Here is a 17391-nt window from a genome sequence, read left to right on the forward strand (position 1 = left end):
AAAGCTCATGATGACCTGCTTAAGGCATTGAATTAAGTGCAATAAATGTCATCATTACTCACAGCTTGAGTGAATAAAAGAAAACTCTGTTGGCTTTTTGCACATCACACTCTAGCAACACCATTTAGTTTAACCTCTGGTCGCTCAACTACCTGCTTTCTGCCCAGCATATTTGAATAGTTTATTGTATATCATGGAGCACACAGCTTTAGATCTGGTACTCTGTAATGAGTCAGAGTCAGGATTAATTACTGATCTCAATGTAAACAATCTCCAAGGGAAGAGTGATCACACCATGTAGGAATTTAAAATTTAATTTGAGGTAGAGATAATTCTGCTGAAACTAAAGTCCTTAATTTAAATCAAGGTAATTATCTGTGAAGGCAGATAAGGCCAATACCCTTATCTATCTTCACCATTTACTTGGCAAAAGTAGACTGTGAAGATATACAAGCGCATTGACAGACAAATTAAGGAACTATTTTATAAATCTCAGCAAAGGTACATTCAGTGGGAAAATTACACTGTCAATAGCTAAATAAGGTGGTTATGGATGGCATATTGCTGATTCTCAGTCCTTATTCGCTGATGCTCCTTATACAGGTACAGTTGAATTCTGAGTCCCAATTAGCTACCCCCTTATAAAGCTATAGGTCTGGGGCTGCACTTGCTACAGCTCCAAAAGATATTGTACTATGGGCTTGAGCATGTGATTACTGAATAGTGGGTTAAAAAAAATTAGTGGTCATCAAGCACCCCCACCACCCAGGCCATGCCCTCTTCACTCTGCTACCATCAGGAAAAAGGTACGGGAGCCTAAAGACAAGCACTCAACGGCACAAGGACAGCTTCTTCCCCACTGCTATCAGGTTCCTGAATAATCAATGAACCAAAGACAACTGCCTTATTTTTCTTGAACTATTCTTTTTATATCAAGTCAAGTCGTTCATACCATAAACCTTGCAGTGTACAGTGAAAATGAGATAGCATTTCTCCAGACCGTGTAGCTGATTATTTACATTGCTAAATTGCATCAGAAACTTTTTTTTTAATAAATAACACATCACTTATAAATATCATGTTACATAGCCTTGTTTCCCTTGAGTTAACAAGCCTCACAGCTTGGGGAAAAAAGCAGTCTCATAATCTAGTCACGAGGGCTCGAATGCTTCAGTACCTCTTCCCAGATGGCAGGAGTGAGAACAGATTGCAGGTGGGGTGTCATTCACGATGTTTATGGCTTTCTGCAAACAGTGGCCATATAAATGTCTATCATGGTAGGGAGAGAGACTCCAATAATCCCCTCTGCAGTTTTTACTATCTGTTGCAGGGACTTGCATTCTGGGATGGTACAGTTCCTGAACCAGACAGTGATGCAGTTACATAGGATGCTCTCAATGCATCCCCTGTAGAATATAGTGAGGGTGGAGGGTGAAAGCTGGACATTCCTCAACCTCTGCAGGAAGTAAAGGTATTGTTAGGCCTTCTTGGCAATGGATCTGGTGTTGGGGGACCACAAGAGATTCTCTGTCAGGTGCATGCCAAGGAATTTGGTGCTCTTGACTACTTTGACAGTGGAGCCATTGATGGTCAGTGGAGAATGATCCCCCTGGGCTCTCCTGAAGTCCACCACCATCTCCTTTGTTTTGTTGATGTTCAGATGTAGGTCGTTGTCTCTGCACCAGTCCATTACTGTTTGTACCTCCTCTCTGTAAGTTGATTCATAGTTCTTGGTTATGAGCCGTACTACATCATGTCATCAGTGAACTTAATGATGTGCTTAGAACTGTATCTCACTGCACAGTCATGGGTCAGCAGGGTAAACAGCAGTGGGCTGAGCACGCAGCCCTGGGGATTTCTGATCCAGACCGACTAAGGTCTTCCAGCCAGGAAGTCTAGAATCCAGTACAGAGGAAGGCGTTTAGGCCCAGCAGGTTCAGCTTCCTAATCAGGTGCTGCCATATGATTGTGTTGAATTCTGACCTGAAATCTTATGAACAGCATTCGAACATACGAGTCTTTATTTTCCAGGTGGGTGAGGGCTAGGTGAAGCGTGGAGGCAATGACGTAGTCTGTAGTTCAGCTGGGGTGGTACGCAACTGCAGAGGGTCCAATGAGGGGGTAACTGAATCTTGATGTGCTCCATGACTAGCTACATCATTTTTCACCTCGAAGCGTGCGTAGAAGTCATTCAAAGGAGGGAAACATCTCCAGCAGTCAGTTGGTGGGGCTTTGTGGTTGGTGTGGGCACGGATGCGCTGTGTGTCACTGCTGTCCCGGAAGTGACTCGTTGGGCTAGACAGTCATCCATGACTTCTAGTTGGGGCGAGTAATGATGGTCTTGGGTACGGTGATGTCATCGGTGCACTTGCTAATATTGACACTGTGTACTCCTCTAACTTGATGCAATCCCCATCCGTTGCTGCCTCCTTAGATGCCAAATAAATGAATTTTATGGTTGCTTGAGATTGCATGTTGCTTGATGGCAAACTAACAACAAGGCACACAAATTTTAAACCCATATTTTCTACCTATTTATTTTCCACAGTTTTTTTTTGCCGGTTGCTTGAATTCTGGATTACAGAGGTTTTACTATATAAGCTCACTGCAGTATTTAATAACCCAATGAGAAAAGATGATCTGTTGCTTACCTTACTTCCAGCAAAACTGACTTCAAGAAAAGAGTCAACACCATCCTTCTTGTCAGAATCCGCTCCAAACAGGTGCTTCAAGTTTGTCATGAGTCCCCTTGTCACTGAAAATGGAAAGAATATTATTTCAGTCCACAATGAAAGCTGTGGCTCAGCACCCTGAAGTTCAGTCAGTTAACTTCTTAAGTGCTACTCGAGACTTGCAACAGCAGAGGCTGACAATCTCAGTATTGAAAGAATGTGGCACTATAAGAAATGTAGTTTATTCAATGGACTACTTTGGCAGGTCCTTGTCTGCTGTTTCCACAGCATTTAGATTACCCCAAAGTCAAAAGCATTCCCCCTGCTGACCATCAAGCACCATCTACACTGTCCCCATTTTATTTTCTCCATATTCCCATCAACTCTTCCCCCAAATTCCACTTCTACAACACTAAAGGAAATTTACAATGGCAAATTAACCCACGTGTTTGGGAAGAGAAGGAAACTGGAGCACCCAGACGAAACCCATGCAGCCACAGGGAGAATGCAAACTTCATCCAGAACCAGAGGTCAGATTTCAAGGTGGCGGCAGCAGCAGGAGTGGTGCCCCTCTGCCACTTGGGAGTTGTAAAGGGAGCAGTCATTTCAGTGTGACGAAAAACAAATTGTCAGTGTTGGTGTCTTGGTCAATATTCATTCCTCATTCATCTATTCACTACCTCATTGTTGGTTCTCTGATCTTTATGTAGAAATTTGATGCTGCATTTCTTAATCTGCAACATTGACTGCAGGTGCTGAGGATAAGATGAGCTCCCAAAGGGCCTTGGGCGCCGAACGTTTACTTTCAGCAATTCTGAAGGGACTGTCTTTTGACTTATGACCTCATGCAGGTTCTAATGGGACCCAATAGAAGCTTGAGGAACAGCACCTCATCTTCCTTCTCACCAGGCTGCAGACGGCTCAAGGCTGGTTGAAGGGGTATGAGGTGTCAGAACCGGATGCCAGGTAAAGGTTCCATTATTGTCATGTAATAATATTTCTAGAATGTAACGTACATTAAATTCTTTTAACTTCTGTCTACCGTAAGGCAGACAGAAAGTTGTCACTTTGTCCAGCACCCCTCACAGAAACGTACAGCACCTGATATTCTGAGGTGGTCTCCTCTCCAAGAATTGACCAGTCCTGTGCCTGCTTAGCTTCCGAGATCAGACAAGCCCAGTCAAATTCAGGCTATTAGGTGCTGTTCCTAAGAAGGCACTGAAAGGCTCCCCAATCATGCCAGAGGTTTGGATCTGGAGCTCAGGTTGCCGATTGTTTGGAGTGAAGTCTGTGCTCTGCAGGGGCTGTGGAAGCATTGGAGGCGTATCCATGGAAACTCAATGACTCTTTTGCTTTTCTTTCTTTGACTATAAGGGGCCCAGACAATTCCTTCTGATGTTGAATCTTTGTCTGCCTTGCAGCAATCTAAATGCAATTTCATGTAATATGACATCTGTTTTATTATACAACAGCCAAAGGATCTTGAATCTTGACTACATTCCAAGTTCAAAAATCTTTAGGTAACTTGCTTTCTCCAATTCTATCAGAAGACTCCAGTGCTGCTTTCGGTCATCCATCTTCAATACTGACTTAGGTTTTCTCTATTGTTGATTTTCTACATAATTGCCTTGTTCCTGTGTTCATTGAGAAATATAGCATGGATATGAAACCTGCAGCTCGCTGAGTCAGCTTCAAACATTATCCATTTACTATAATCCTATGTTAATCACATTTTTGAGAAGTAGATGGAAACTGGAGCAAACCCAAGCAGTCCCAGGGAGAACATGGAAATTCCAGACAGCATCCGAGGCCAGCATCAAACCCAGACCTTGTGCTGAGAGCAGCTGCTCTACTAGCTGTGATACTCATCACATTTTCACGCATAATTTCTTATCAACAGATCATCCCCATGGCAATGTGATCCCTTCCTACCAGAAATGTTCTATTTGTCCCTCACCACCCTTTCTGCAACTGGTTTTCTTTCTTTCTCAGTTCTAATGAAGACATTTCAATCTGAACCATATTTTTTCATATGTCGATGACAGGTTAAGCCCAAAACATTGGTTATGTATCTTTATCTGTGCTCTATAAAGCACAGTGTGGGCCACAATGGGTGACATCAAAATGACTGTCAAAAACATTTTTCATAAACCCAGATTACATGTATCAATATACTACAAAGCTAAAACTCAATGCTAATTTACTTTTTGAATCATAATGCACTCCGGTCAGAGCCCCCCACCCTACCACCACCACTCAGCATCATTGCCACCCCTGACATACAAGGAACATACACCTGTGCTTGGTATACTCATACATTTGGTCCATGGTAGGTGGGGAGTGCCACCATGAGTTACTGCACTGGGTGACACCACTGCTATAAAGGATGCTGTTTGACCTGCTAAGTTTCTCCAGCATTGTGTTTTTACCTCAACCATGGTGCCTGCAGACTTGTGTGTTTTACAACTTGGAATGTTAATTGTTTTTCTTTCCATAGATGCTGCCCAACCTGATTGGCATTTTCTTTCATTTTTTATTTTATGTTTTTCTTTTAGATTTCCAACATTTACAGTTTTTTTATAATTTTCAATCCAAGCCTTCTCTGTTCTCAACCATTGCAAATTTAAATCTAAGAACAGTGTACCAACTCATAAGATGTAATTGTGGCAATAAAGATTGACTCTGCACCCTGCTTTCCACCTCTTTCCATTTTCAGTGGAAATCCAAAAATTCAGATGCCAGAAATCTGGACCACCTGAGAATCCGGACATTTTGAAAACTCTCAAACTTTTTACATTTAGCAGGCTTTTGTGTGCATAGTGTGGAAATGAACAAATAAATATTTCTTTTCTTTTGTACATGTATATATATTTAAAATGTTTAATTAATAAACTATCAAAATTTGAATTTTAAAAGTACTGCCCGAAAATCAAAAAAACTGAACCAACCAATCCCCGATAGGTCTGGATTTCTATTGTAATTGTTTCGATTGATCTTGTAATTTGCAGGACTTTTTTTTAAAGCCAAGCCCAACCCTCTAATCTCACTTTCTTTATGTTTTCAACTTTGATTGTGTTCAAACCTTTCCCATTGATTTCTCAGGACAAGGACATCACATTCACTGACGGGACTGTACAGACTTGTTCAATTTCTAAGAAGAGGGAGAAAAAAAAATCACACACTTTGGTTGGTTACTCTGTGGCTTTTGCAATCAATCAATGGAGCTGTTGCAGAGTTAACTCATCATCAGTTGGGCTCACTGTCCTTCCCCAAGGAAGCAAAGTAACTGGCTCTATCCTGCACTAGGATATTCTACAGGGAGACCTGACGGAAGGTACAATTTGCCCATTAAGGGCCAGAGATCTATCAACCCATTTTGCCAACCACACTGGTGTAAACATGCATCACTCAAAGTACAATCCCACTAAATTGTAATGCCAAAAAGATTGATCTATGGGCATAAAAATGAGTTAAGGCTGAAGAGAGATTTCTAATGACACTGGACAACAAATTTTTTCAAAAGGTTTGTTTCCATTAAAAAAAATTGGGGATTATGATAGACAATTTCAAGTTGAATACAAAGATAATTTCAGATTTGCTGTATCTTGTAGGAAGTTGAAGAAACATTAAATTAACTTTTATTGAATTTGTCATTAAGCACATACTCGCCACAAATGTAACAGAATGTATCGCAGTTGTTGTGACATTGACAAGACATTTCTGCTGCATTAAATCTTCCTGAAGGTAATAAATGCTATTGTCAAGTACACTCATTATGCTACTGCCTGAAGAATATGTGCATCAACATGCGTTCAATATCAATGTAATGCCCAGCATCTGTATATGTGAGCTGCTTTTATAGCCTGTCTGCATCTATCCTGACTAAGCATGCCCAGGCTGAAGACAACATTTGCATAGCACCTGCATTGAGTGCCTGCCCAGCCCTGCTTGGACTGACCAAACCAGCTTGCTTTGTGGGCAATATATTAGTAGACTTAAAATAGGACAGGAAATCACAAAAATAGATTATTTCTAAATAATAAAATGTGATAAGAAATTTTTAAAGGTGATTTTCATGTTCAGCAACCCAAAATCCATAAGATATACCCAAAAGTATTCAGGATTAAATATCTTCATTGTCCAGTATAAGGTGGTGGGTGCATTAAGAGATGTCATTGCGGTTAGCACAAAGCTGTTATAATACCAGCGATCAGGACTGGAGTTCGAATCTGGTACTGTTTGTAAGGAGTTAAAATGTTCGCCTGTGTCTGCGTGGGTTTCCTCCGGGGGCTCAGGTTTCTTCCCACTGTTTGAAACGTACAGGGGATTGTAGGTAGATTGTGGGTGGCACAGGCTCATGGGTCAATTTGGCCTGTTACAGTCTTGTACATCTAAATTTAAAATTAATCCATGACCTACTGTGTGAAATGTCCTCAGCTCGGTAGATCTTTAGAATGAAGGTAACCCAGCGGGAGAGAACACCAGCTGACTGCAGAAGATTGCTTTCCACATCATCCTCTTCATTTGTCCCTTTCTTGTCAATCTGGTGTAGCAACATATTAAAATGAGAAAATAATACACATTTACACTTTTTTTTAAGTTCAGAGTTTGTTCTTCTCTGCACTGCCACAAACCTGAACATCTCAGCACTTCACAGCTTTCATGACCTTTGATCATGTTCTTTCCCACTCGCTCTCTCCTTTTCTCCAACTGCCCTCATTAACCTATCACCCAGATGCAGTTGGGGACCCGCTCAGGCTCCTGGCTGCTAGAGACTGGCTCATGGGAAACATGTATCGGGGCTGGGATTCAAGAAAAGTGTTGAGGGCAAGAAGGGGTTCCGAAGGGGCTTGGGCACTGAAGGTTTCCTGATTGTGTCGAAGGTTTGGATCTGGAGTTTGGGTTACCAATAGATCAAACAGGAGTCTGTGTGGCTGCAGGAATGCTGAAGGGGCTCTCTTTTGCTTCTCTTTCCTTCTTATTGTAGGGGGTGCCATGTGACTCTAATGGTGACCCTCTGCCTTATGGCAGGCAGAAGGCAATTTTATGAAACATTACATGCTCTGTACGATAAAAGGAATCTTGAGATGGCTTCATTAACAGTTTATTACCCAAGCAAATCTGGCCTCGGCCTAAGTGAGATATTCCTTTTGTCTATTCCATCTCTCCCAACCCGCTCTGCACCTTAAAACTAGCTTAGTTTCGCAGTTCGGACACAGGATTTTCAACCCAAAAGGTTTTCTATTCACAAATGCTGTCTGATCTGCTGAGCGTTTCCAATATTTTATGTTCTTACAGATTTCCAGCATCAACAATGATGCTGGAACTCTCAATTACTGATTTAAGATGATACCATGGTAGTGGGTTGTATAAAAAGGGGCAATGGGTCAGCATACAAGAGGGAGATTGAAAAATTGGCTGAATGATGCACAAACAACCTCACAGTCAAATGTCATCAAAACGAAAGAGCTGATTGTTGACTTCAGGAAGGGAAAGCCAGGGGTGCACGATACAGTGATCATTGGGGGATCAGAGGTTGAGAGGGCGAGCACATTTAAGTTCTTGAGAATAACTATTGTGGAGAATCTTTCCTAGACTCAACACACTAAGGACATCGTGAAGAAAGCACGTCCGTGCCTCTACTTCCTCAGGAGTTTGCAGAGGTTTGGAATGACATTGGAACCTCTGGCAAATTTCTACAGATGTGTGGTGGAAAAAAGTGCTGATCGGCTACATCACGGTGTGCTCTGCAATCACCAATACCTCTTAGCGTAAAGCCCTGCAAAAGGTGGTGGACACAGCCCTGAAAATCACAGGCAAAACCCTCCTTCCAATCGGGAACATTTACAGGGAACACTGCAGTTGGAGAACAGCAAGGATCCACACTACCCAGCACACGCTCTGTTCTCGCTGCTGCGTTCTATTCCCTTACTATTGCACTCCATTGATTTTTTTTTCCTCTCTGTTTTGCACGGTCTATTTATAGTTCTACATTTGTTTACATGTGTATGTTGTGAACAGTTTTTTTGCACTACCAATAAGTGGTAATTCTGCCTCACCCGCTGGAAAAAGAATCTCAGGGTTATATGTAATGTTGTAGCGACAGCTACACTGCTCCTCCAATAACACATGCAACCAGACGGGTTGAGCTCAGTGAGCAGACTAGTTTATTGCAGGCTGCTGGGCTGCACTTATACTCCCAGCCCGGACCTGGCTGAGAACCACGCTGGAGGGCGCCGATGTCATCCAGGCGTCACGTGGTTCCCCAGCGCGGGTTTCTGGAAGGAAGGGAAAGCCCCGAGCTGGAAGGAAGGGAAACCCCCGACGGCACCATTTTGGCCGGCTGCCCCTCCGCGTGGCTTACAAGCGGGGCCAGTTCACCTGTCTTGTGGTGAGTCGCCACAATGTCATGTATGCACTCTGACAATAAACCTGAAATCTGAATTATGGGTCAGATCCACTTGCCTCAGTCCACCTGTCTGAAATTGTTCACTGACCCAACCTGGAAGGCTTATCTCAATGACTCTGTATATCTCAATTGTGCAGCAGCGTCAGGGCCTCAACAAGGCCTCTATACTTAAACAACAGTTGGAAAAGCCAGTGCCAGATTGTCAGCTGCAATTGACTCAACAATTTTGACACAACTCCAACATACTTAATTGTGAAAGCTGAATCAAGAAAATAAAAATTATTGGGACTGTGCTCTAACATGGGAAAGAGTAGATCATTCAGATTCCTGCTATAGAGCATTATGCAATGAAACCTGTCAGAGATGTATGAAGAGGCTGGGTAAGATAAGAATTAACTCAGCTGTTTCTCAGTCTCGCAGACTATAAAATCACTCCTCCTGACAAAGATGTAAATGAGGGAGGATACAGGGAGCTAGTAACTGGTAATAAAAAACGCTGAAATTCAAGGAAAATTCAGCTGGTCTATTCAGCATCTATAGGAGACACATTGCTGAAGTTTTGGGCCTGAGCCCTTCTGGTAACTGGTACCCAATGTCCTTCAACCATGCACGAGTCTTGTCAGTTTTCATTTCATGGGAGGGAAAAGAATTGGAGTAAACCTGTTCAAGAGCTTTAATCACACAGGGCACAGGCAAAGAAGAGCCAAAAATATTGAGTGCTTCAGGACAATCCTTAGTGAATGAGTGGGGGTGGTGAAATCATGATCAGGCCACTTTAGTGACATTTAAGGTCTATCGACAGCATCCTGCCCACTGCATTAACGTGTGGTATGGTTGTTATAAAGCATTAGTTCAGAAGTCAATCCACAGGTCCATGAGTGGCAGAGAGGATCACTGGGATCTCCCTCCAACATCAATATTATTTAACGAGATCGTTGTCTGAAGAGGACACGCAAAATCATTGATGATCCCTACCATCCCCTGCACACAGCATCTTTCAGCTGCTCCCATCGGGAAAGAGATAAGGCAGTATCAGAGCTTAAACCACCAGGCTGAGAAACAGCATCTTCCCATGGGCAGTGAGAATGCTGAATGACTGATGAAACTGGTCATACAAACCCTCCAAGACTCTACCATTTCTTTAACAATAATATTTTTACATGCGGATTGTGCATGTGTATCATTTGTCAGTATTCTGTTATGTCTATATGTGTTTTTGCAGTGTATTGCCCTGAGGAGTGGAGAACACTTTTTTTGTCAGGTTGTACTTTTACAATCAGATGATAAATAAACTTGAAATCGTCTGACACCCCAGATAAATGAGGATATTGGAAACAAATTAGAAATCCTTATTTATCCAAAATTTTTTTGGAACCGAACTGACTGAGGACGTCGGGCTGCCGGTGGCAGCGGGGTCCTTGTGCTGCCGGTGGCAGCAGGAACCTCGAGCTCGAGCAGGAATGGGAACCTCAGGCTTTCGGGCAGAAGCACCTCTCTGGGGAGGTGTTAGTGATCGGTGGTGGCCAACATCTTTTGGTGAGAATTAAACATTATTTTAATGCTTAAAAAGCCTTCACTTGTTGTTTGTTGTATTTTAAACACTTTTACAAGTGATTTGCTGCTGCTACTGGGCTGTTTTTAAAAAATGACCAGTTCTCTAAAAAAAAATTGATCCAACATAGGCCAGGTCCTGACCATTTTGGATAATTGGAGTTGTACTGTACTTTTCCTGACAGATTACTATGTTCGATTCTGATATTGGGGCAGTGGCAATGTGGACAAAGCACCTAATCAGTTACAAACACTATTGAGGGGCTGGAAATTGTGACAAGTCTTGTAAAGTTGCAAGTTGCTGTTTCTTTTCTGAACTACCAGTCCAGTCAGGTTGAGAACAAATCATAATTTGGCTGAAAAATCTGGTTGTGCTCACCGGTGCCTCATCACCCACTGCCAGGACAATGATGCTGACTTTCAGATAACCCTTGGCCATGGAGTGTGTATCATCAACTTCATACAGTAGAAGCCATTTCCGCAAAACTGCATGACCTGTCACAGAATTGCCACACATTTACATCAAACATACACTACAGAAATAAGTAAATCAGCTCATCTAGTCTGTGGCACTATTTACCTTCCACCCAAATCTCCTTCTGTCCCTTTGAAACATATCTACACTATAACTTCTCAATGTGGTAGCAATGTGGTAGGGTCAGCATGGTTAGCTTAGCTGATAGTACAACTCTATTACAACACCAGCAACCAGGGTTTGAATCCGGTGCTGTCCGTCAGGAATTTGTTCATTCTCCCATGTCTTCGTGGGTTTCCTCTGGGTGCTCCAGTTTCTTTCCACCTTCAAAATGTATGGGGGTGTAGGTCAATTTGGTGTAATTGGCCAGGCTCATGGGTCAGAAGGGCCTGTAACCATGCTGTATGTATTTTTTTTTACATTTAAAATTTAAACAAGTTTTTTTAAATCTGAACTGTTGGTTGTGTACCAAAGTTTCAGGCACCCAAAACAGAAAGATTTTTTTTTCAAGGAGTGGTAAGGGAACTCACGCTTGAGAGGGAAGCAGAGATGGAAACTCCTTTCACAGTTGCAAAGTTCTGCATAAAAGAATCTCCACCAATCTTAGTTCTGAAATTTCCTGTTGACCTCTAACCTCGCATATCTGTGGAAAGAGAGTCCAAGATTTCCATTCCCTTTTGTGTGAAGAATTGCTTCGCAACATCTCCCCTCCAAGTCCCTATATTTATACAGATCCTGGAGCCCCCCCAGAGGAAATGGTTTCCTATCCACGCTATCAAAGTCTTTAATCATAGCCAACACATCAGTTAGATCACCCCTTAATCATGCATACTCAAGAGAATACATGCATACTATCCAAGTTCAATTTTAACAATTTTAGCTCTGAGTGGGTTTTTTAATTGAAGGATTAGAGCTGGTACAAAATGACAATTAACTGCATACCTGGAAAATCATAGACAGAGCCAATGTCCAGCTGAAAAGGAAGGGAATAGAAAGGTTAAAAAAAAACCTAACTGTTCGTCTATCAGTAGCTGCACATGATGTTACATGGCAATGATTGAGGGTCTGCTGTCAGTGCCTAAGTTTGAACACACTGTACAGGAACCAGTCATTTGGTTGCTGGAATATGCACCTTCTTTGTTGAGATATCATACTTCTATGGTAGCTCACCTAAGCTCAGTTCAAACCAGCTCAGAAAGTCATGGGTGAACCGCTGACATCAGCGACTGATAGGGCTCTGACTGCAGAGTGAACTGTGGGTTGGAAGGTGACATCATTTCAGTCCCATGGTGTGAGGGGGTTCCTGGGAGGAATGTTTAAAACGTGCACGTGTGAATAAGTAAAGAGTTTTCCAATTGGATGCCACTCGGGTCAGACTTCTTCTTTCTCTTGCTCACAGCGCAACTACACTTTACTAAATATTCTTACCTTTCTCTCCAATGTCTTAATATCTCTGACTAATGAAAACCTGTCAATCAACTACTATAAGTAGAGCTCTAAAACCAATCACATTTTGACCGAGTGCTTAATTTTACTCCTGTCAAGTTCTGGGTCTAATTTTTATATTAAGAGTCCTGGTTCCACACTCCCAGCCTAGCATTGATCATTGAAAGAGAACAATAACATTTCCCAGATTAGCCAGGATTTGACGGCTTTTTTTGCACCACTTCAAGAGGGGCTGAACAGACCAGAGGGTCCTTTCTTGTTCTTCATTGGTTACTTCTTCCCAAGATCTGCAGCTACGTGCAATCCTCCACTTTATGTTGTTTCACACAAGTTCAGATGGAGCAGTTTGGCAAGACAGCTTTTTGACAAAGTTCAATCAAATCACATTAATCAAAGTCAACTGCATTGTTGCGATAAAATGCTAGGAGATTGGAAGAGAGAAATTGAGGAATCAAAGTCAAGAACTAAAATTGCCTGCTGTAAATTTATAAAGAGAGTGGCCTGACTCGTATTGTAGGTGCTACTTTGATAATCCATTTAGGTCTATAGCAGAGAATTCACATTACAAATATGCCATTTGACATTTTTTGTGTTTTACATCCAGATGTACAGTAAAAACCCCTGGAAAACAACAGCCATGGGGGTTTATAGATGCTGGGCAGGTGAATCTGCCAGTTGTTTGAGATTGTGTGCTGTATGGAATGACACCTGACTACTAGGGGGCGCCAATTTTAAACTTTTTTTTCACCTGCTTTTTTTGCTACTATATATGCCTTTTTTTTCCCCCAAAGATTGAATGGATACATTCTTCTGACATTTTTATTTTATTTTATAAATTAAGTCTGCAAATGTTGGGTTCAAGTGCAATACACAAACGTTCTGAAGAACTAGACAGGTCACACAGCATCCATAGGAAGTAGACGGCCTGGGCCCTTCGACAGGTCTAAACAGTAGAACTTTACAGCATTGTTCGAAAAGCATTATTACTGACACTATAAACAACATTCATGTTGGACAGTTCAAAAACAAAATTATTTCACTAAAATCTGTGATACATCCAACATTTAATGCACAAACACTTACTTTGAAAACGCCAATCATGGAATCTGAGCGAAGTGAATGTGAATTTAATACCTTTAAATACAAGGAAAGGCCCATGAGGATAAAGGTTGAATAACAATCACTCTCCAAAATATATGCCAACATTGAACATTGACCATCAGATCTGACAAGCAAAAAAAAATTGAAATATGACACATCAAGAAAAAGTTACATGCAGAAGAAAAGAAATGAGGATCCACTTGTTCTCCCATTTGATTACAGCAGGGAACGAAGACCAAATATTTAATTTTTTTTAAAAATTCATTTACAACGTGGTAGAAGCTGATTCCAGCCATTTAAACCTGTGCCACTCAGTTACACCCAAATTAACCTACAACCTTGTACATTTTGGAGGGTGGGAGGAAACTGGAGCACCTGGGGAAAACCCACGCAGACATAGCGGAACAATACAAACTCCTTACAGACAGCACCAGATTTGAACCTGGGTCGCTGGTGCTGTAATAGTGTTGCACTAACCGCTACGCTAACCCGTTCCGACCAAATATTCAGCCAGGTTCTAATTTTAAATGTTCTGTACTCCTATTGTGGTGGGAGTAGTTTCTCTCCGTCTGCCTTTGAGCTTTTTCTTCATTTTGAACATCTTGATTAAACATTTGAGCCGCCACCAATGACTCATCGATGTGCTTTCTTTACATGACAGTCCAAACAGCATGTTTGCAGGTGATTTGACCTTGGATTGAATCATAACTAAACCAAATGAGTGGGGAAGATGTTTATGTGGTGTTAAACAAGAAGTTGGCAACAGAATTAAAAAATAAATCAGGGTGAGATACAAAACATGATAGTTATCGAAAGCGGAAACTGATCTTTTTCCATCTTAGGGTTTGGAGACACCAGTTAGCCAGGTGGATGTCACACATGTGATATCCCTGAGATGTCTGGACTGGGCACTACATAGACTGATGCAAGCGTTCAGCAAGAATAGCTTGAGTATCTACCAATGCTTCATTGAAGGCAAAATTACCAACAAATCATTGAATTGGACCACGGAGAAGGACTTTGTGCAAATCATATATAAAAAAATTAGTGGTGACCTTTGTACAGAAATGTCCGTTTCTGTCCTCTAAATTCAACACAATTCTTTAAAATGGCTGAGAGATTTAGTTAACATTGGCAGTTGAATGCCAAAGAATATTTTCAGATATGATTTGAGAAGTTTGTTGTTAGCTTTGTGTTCACGTACCTGAATGTGTATGGAAGTATTGAAGACTTCTGATGGTGTTTTATGAAAATTCTGAAAGAAAATCTGTGCAAAACAGAAATGCAGCCCTGGATTAGGTACTGGATTGAAAAACAAGAAATCCACAGCAGGTTTCACTTCACTCCTTAGACAAGGCCAATAAAAAAAAGCAGAAAATGGAACCTTTTTAAGAACTCCACCCTGACAAGTTGTGTAAAATTAGTTTCAGTGTTTTCTCTGCACGGGGACAGAAGGACCCCAAGAGTCTGGACAGTGAACACTGAGGAACTGACTGAAGCGTACTCTCAAACACATAGCTAATCTCACTCTCATGAATGTCACTTTCTCAAACACACCCACATCCTTCATACCCACACACCTCACAAACATATTGCTGAAAGGCAGACCCTCACATCACGATGCACTTGACCCCAACCATGTTCTGACCTGTATTCATCTTCATTCAACATAAAAAAACTCACTCACTACCACCAAATCACTCAGATAAACAACAAAATCAAGAACACCTTTGTTTCTTTTCCCAATTTTACTTATGAAATTCTCTCAAGACTTCAGCCAAATAATGAGATCTTGACTAATCTTGATTTCACATTGATCCCTACAATCTGCCAATCATGATCAATCTTCAACAGATTTACTGCACTCATGTTATTTCATGAAACAGTCTCAAATTTTCAATAGATTTTATGAAGTAGTGTTTCTGGGCATGACCCAGTGGTCTGGCAAAGCTTACGCCAGGCTGCAGTTCAGCTCAGTGTTTAATACGATCATCCTCCAGAGGCTGATGGAGAAGCTGTCCTCACTGGGACTCAACCCCCCTCTCTGTAACTGGATTCTAGACTTTCTAACAGAAAGACCAGTCTGTCTGGGTTGGTAGCAGAACATTGAGCACCGTCATGCTGACCACTGGTGCACCTCAGGGCTGTGTGCTCAGCCCACTCTTGTACATGCTACTGACCAGCGACTGCAATACAAGATCTACCTTCAACAGAGCCATCGTTTGCAGATGACATAAGAGTAGTTGGCCTCATCAGCAACATCGATGAGACTCACCAGGAAATAGGTGGAAAATCTCATATTATATTGCAAAATTAACAACCCGAGTCTCATTGTGGACAAGTCATAGGAGATAACTGTGGACTTCAGGAGGACTAGGGACAACCACCCTCCGCTACATATAGTGGAGAGAGTGGGGAGTCCCAAGTTTCTTGGAGTCCATTTAAATAGTGACCTATCATGGACACACATCTCCTCACTTGTCAGGAAGCTGCAACAGCGACTGCACTTCCTGAGAAAACTGAGATGGGCAAGGCTACCGGCCACCATCCTGTCGACTTTCTACAGGAGCCCTAGCGAGAGCATCATCAGAGTAGTTGCATCACAGTGTGGTACAGTTGCTGTACAGAATTGGATCTAGGGTCAATCCACAGGATCATAAAGGTGGCAGAGAGGAACACTGTGGTCTCCCTCCCCCTACCCATCGATGTGATCTATCAGGATCGTTGTCAGAAGAGGGCTTGCAAAATCATTAAGGACCCCTACCACCCCACACACAGCATCTTCCAGCTACTCCCATTGGGAAAGAGATACAGAAGTATCAGAGCCAGAACCACTAGGCTGAGAAACAGGTTTTTCTCCACAGACAGTGAGACTGCTGAACTGCTCATAAAATCCCTCTGAGTCTCTACTATTTATTTCACAATATTTATTATTTTTATATATTCACTGTATATAAATTGCTTGTAAATGTGTGTGCAATGTCTATATATGTGTTTGCATGTTTTTACACCAAGGACTGAGCAAAGCTGTTTTGTCCATTTGTACTTACACAATTAAATGATAACCATAAACTTGAATTTGAACTTTAGGCATGTTGTGCAGGACTCCCCATTTCTCTTTCTTGCTACCACTCAGTGCCTCAGTCAGTGGACAATGCCAAGGATGTCCCAGGACAATGCTGCGATTTGCCCCGCAACCCATCCACTAGCTGGCATGTCTCAATTTTCCAGACATTTCTGCCAAACAGTTTTTTCCTTTACCTCATCAAAGACTGGGTTGTTCCCACGTCTGATCCTGGTTCGGAAAGCGGAGTCTCCCACATATAGTTTCACGACAGGTCTGATATTGACACCATGGAGATGTCGGCCTTCGATGATCCGGATTCGAACCTAATCATGAAAATTTCTCATAATTATAGAAGCCTACAGCACATTCCATCCATCATGCTCTCTGTTACGGGCCCAGAGGACCCCAAAACCCAGCAGCAATAAAAATTCACCAAGACAAATGGTTACTTAAACAAAAGTTGCTTTTAATTATCTTTAAACATGAAAGCAGGATCAAATTTTAACTTATTACTATTAACTTAACCTAACTTCTAATTCTAAGTGCACTTGTATGTAAGAAAAGTTCTTTGCTTCACAATCCAATCTCACTTCTCCTTCTTCCAAGTTCACTGGTTGCAGGCAATTTCTTATACTGTGCACAGAATTGAACATTTATGGATCTTCACCAG

At 41.8% G+C, this 17391-nt stretch overlaps 1 protein-coding gene across 10 annotated transcripts in view; it reads right to left on the bottom strand.

The window, feature by feature from the left end:
• Nucleotides 1-17391, bottom strand: part of LOC138753961 (myoferlin-like) — a 128304-nt gene that overhangs the window by 81652 nt on the left and 29261 nt on the right. For all 10 annotated transcript variants that reach the window (XR_011351526.1, XM_069917595.1, XM_069917588.1 and 7 more), the window contains exons 7-13: nt 16916-17044; nt 14859-14921; nt 13637-13687; nt 12050-12080; nt 11012-11127; nt 7092-7215; nt 2652-2755 (exon numbers count right to left, since the gene is read on the bottom strand). Coding sequence is in view for 9 of the 10 variants with exons in the window: in XM_069917595.1 (XP_069773696.1) it covers nt 2652-2755; nt 7092-7215; nt 11012-11127; nt 12050-12080; nt 13637-13687; nt 14859-14921; nt 16916-17044 (618 nt within the window). In the remaining variant the exon portion in view is untranslated. The remainder of the gene's footprint in view (nt 1-2651; nt 2756-7091; nt 7216-11011; nt 11128-12049; nt 12081-13636; nt 13688-14858; nt 14922-16915; nt 17045-17391) is intronic.

The sequence above is a fragment of the Narcine bancroftii genome, chromosome 2, assembly GCF_036971445.1.
Source record: "Narcine bancroftii isolate sNarBan1 chromosome 2, sNarBan1.hap1, whole genome shotgun sequence".
Lineage (NCBI taxonomy): Eukaryota > Metazoa > Chordata > Chondrichthyes > Torpediniformes > Narcinidae > Narcine > Narcine bancroftii.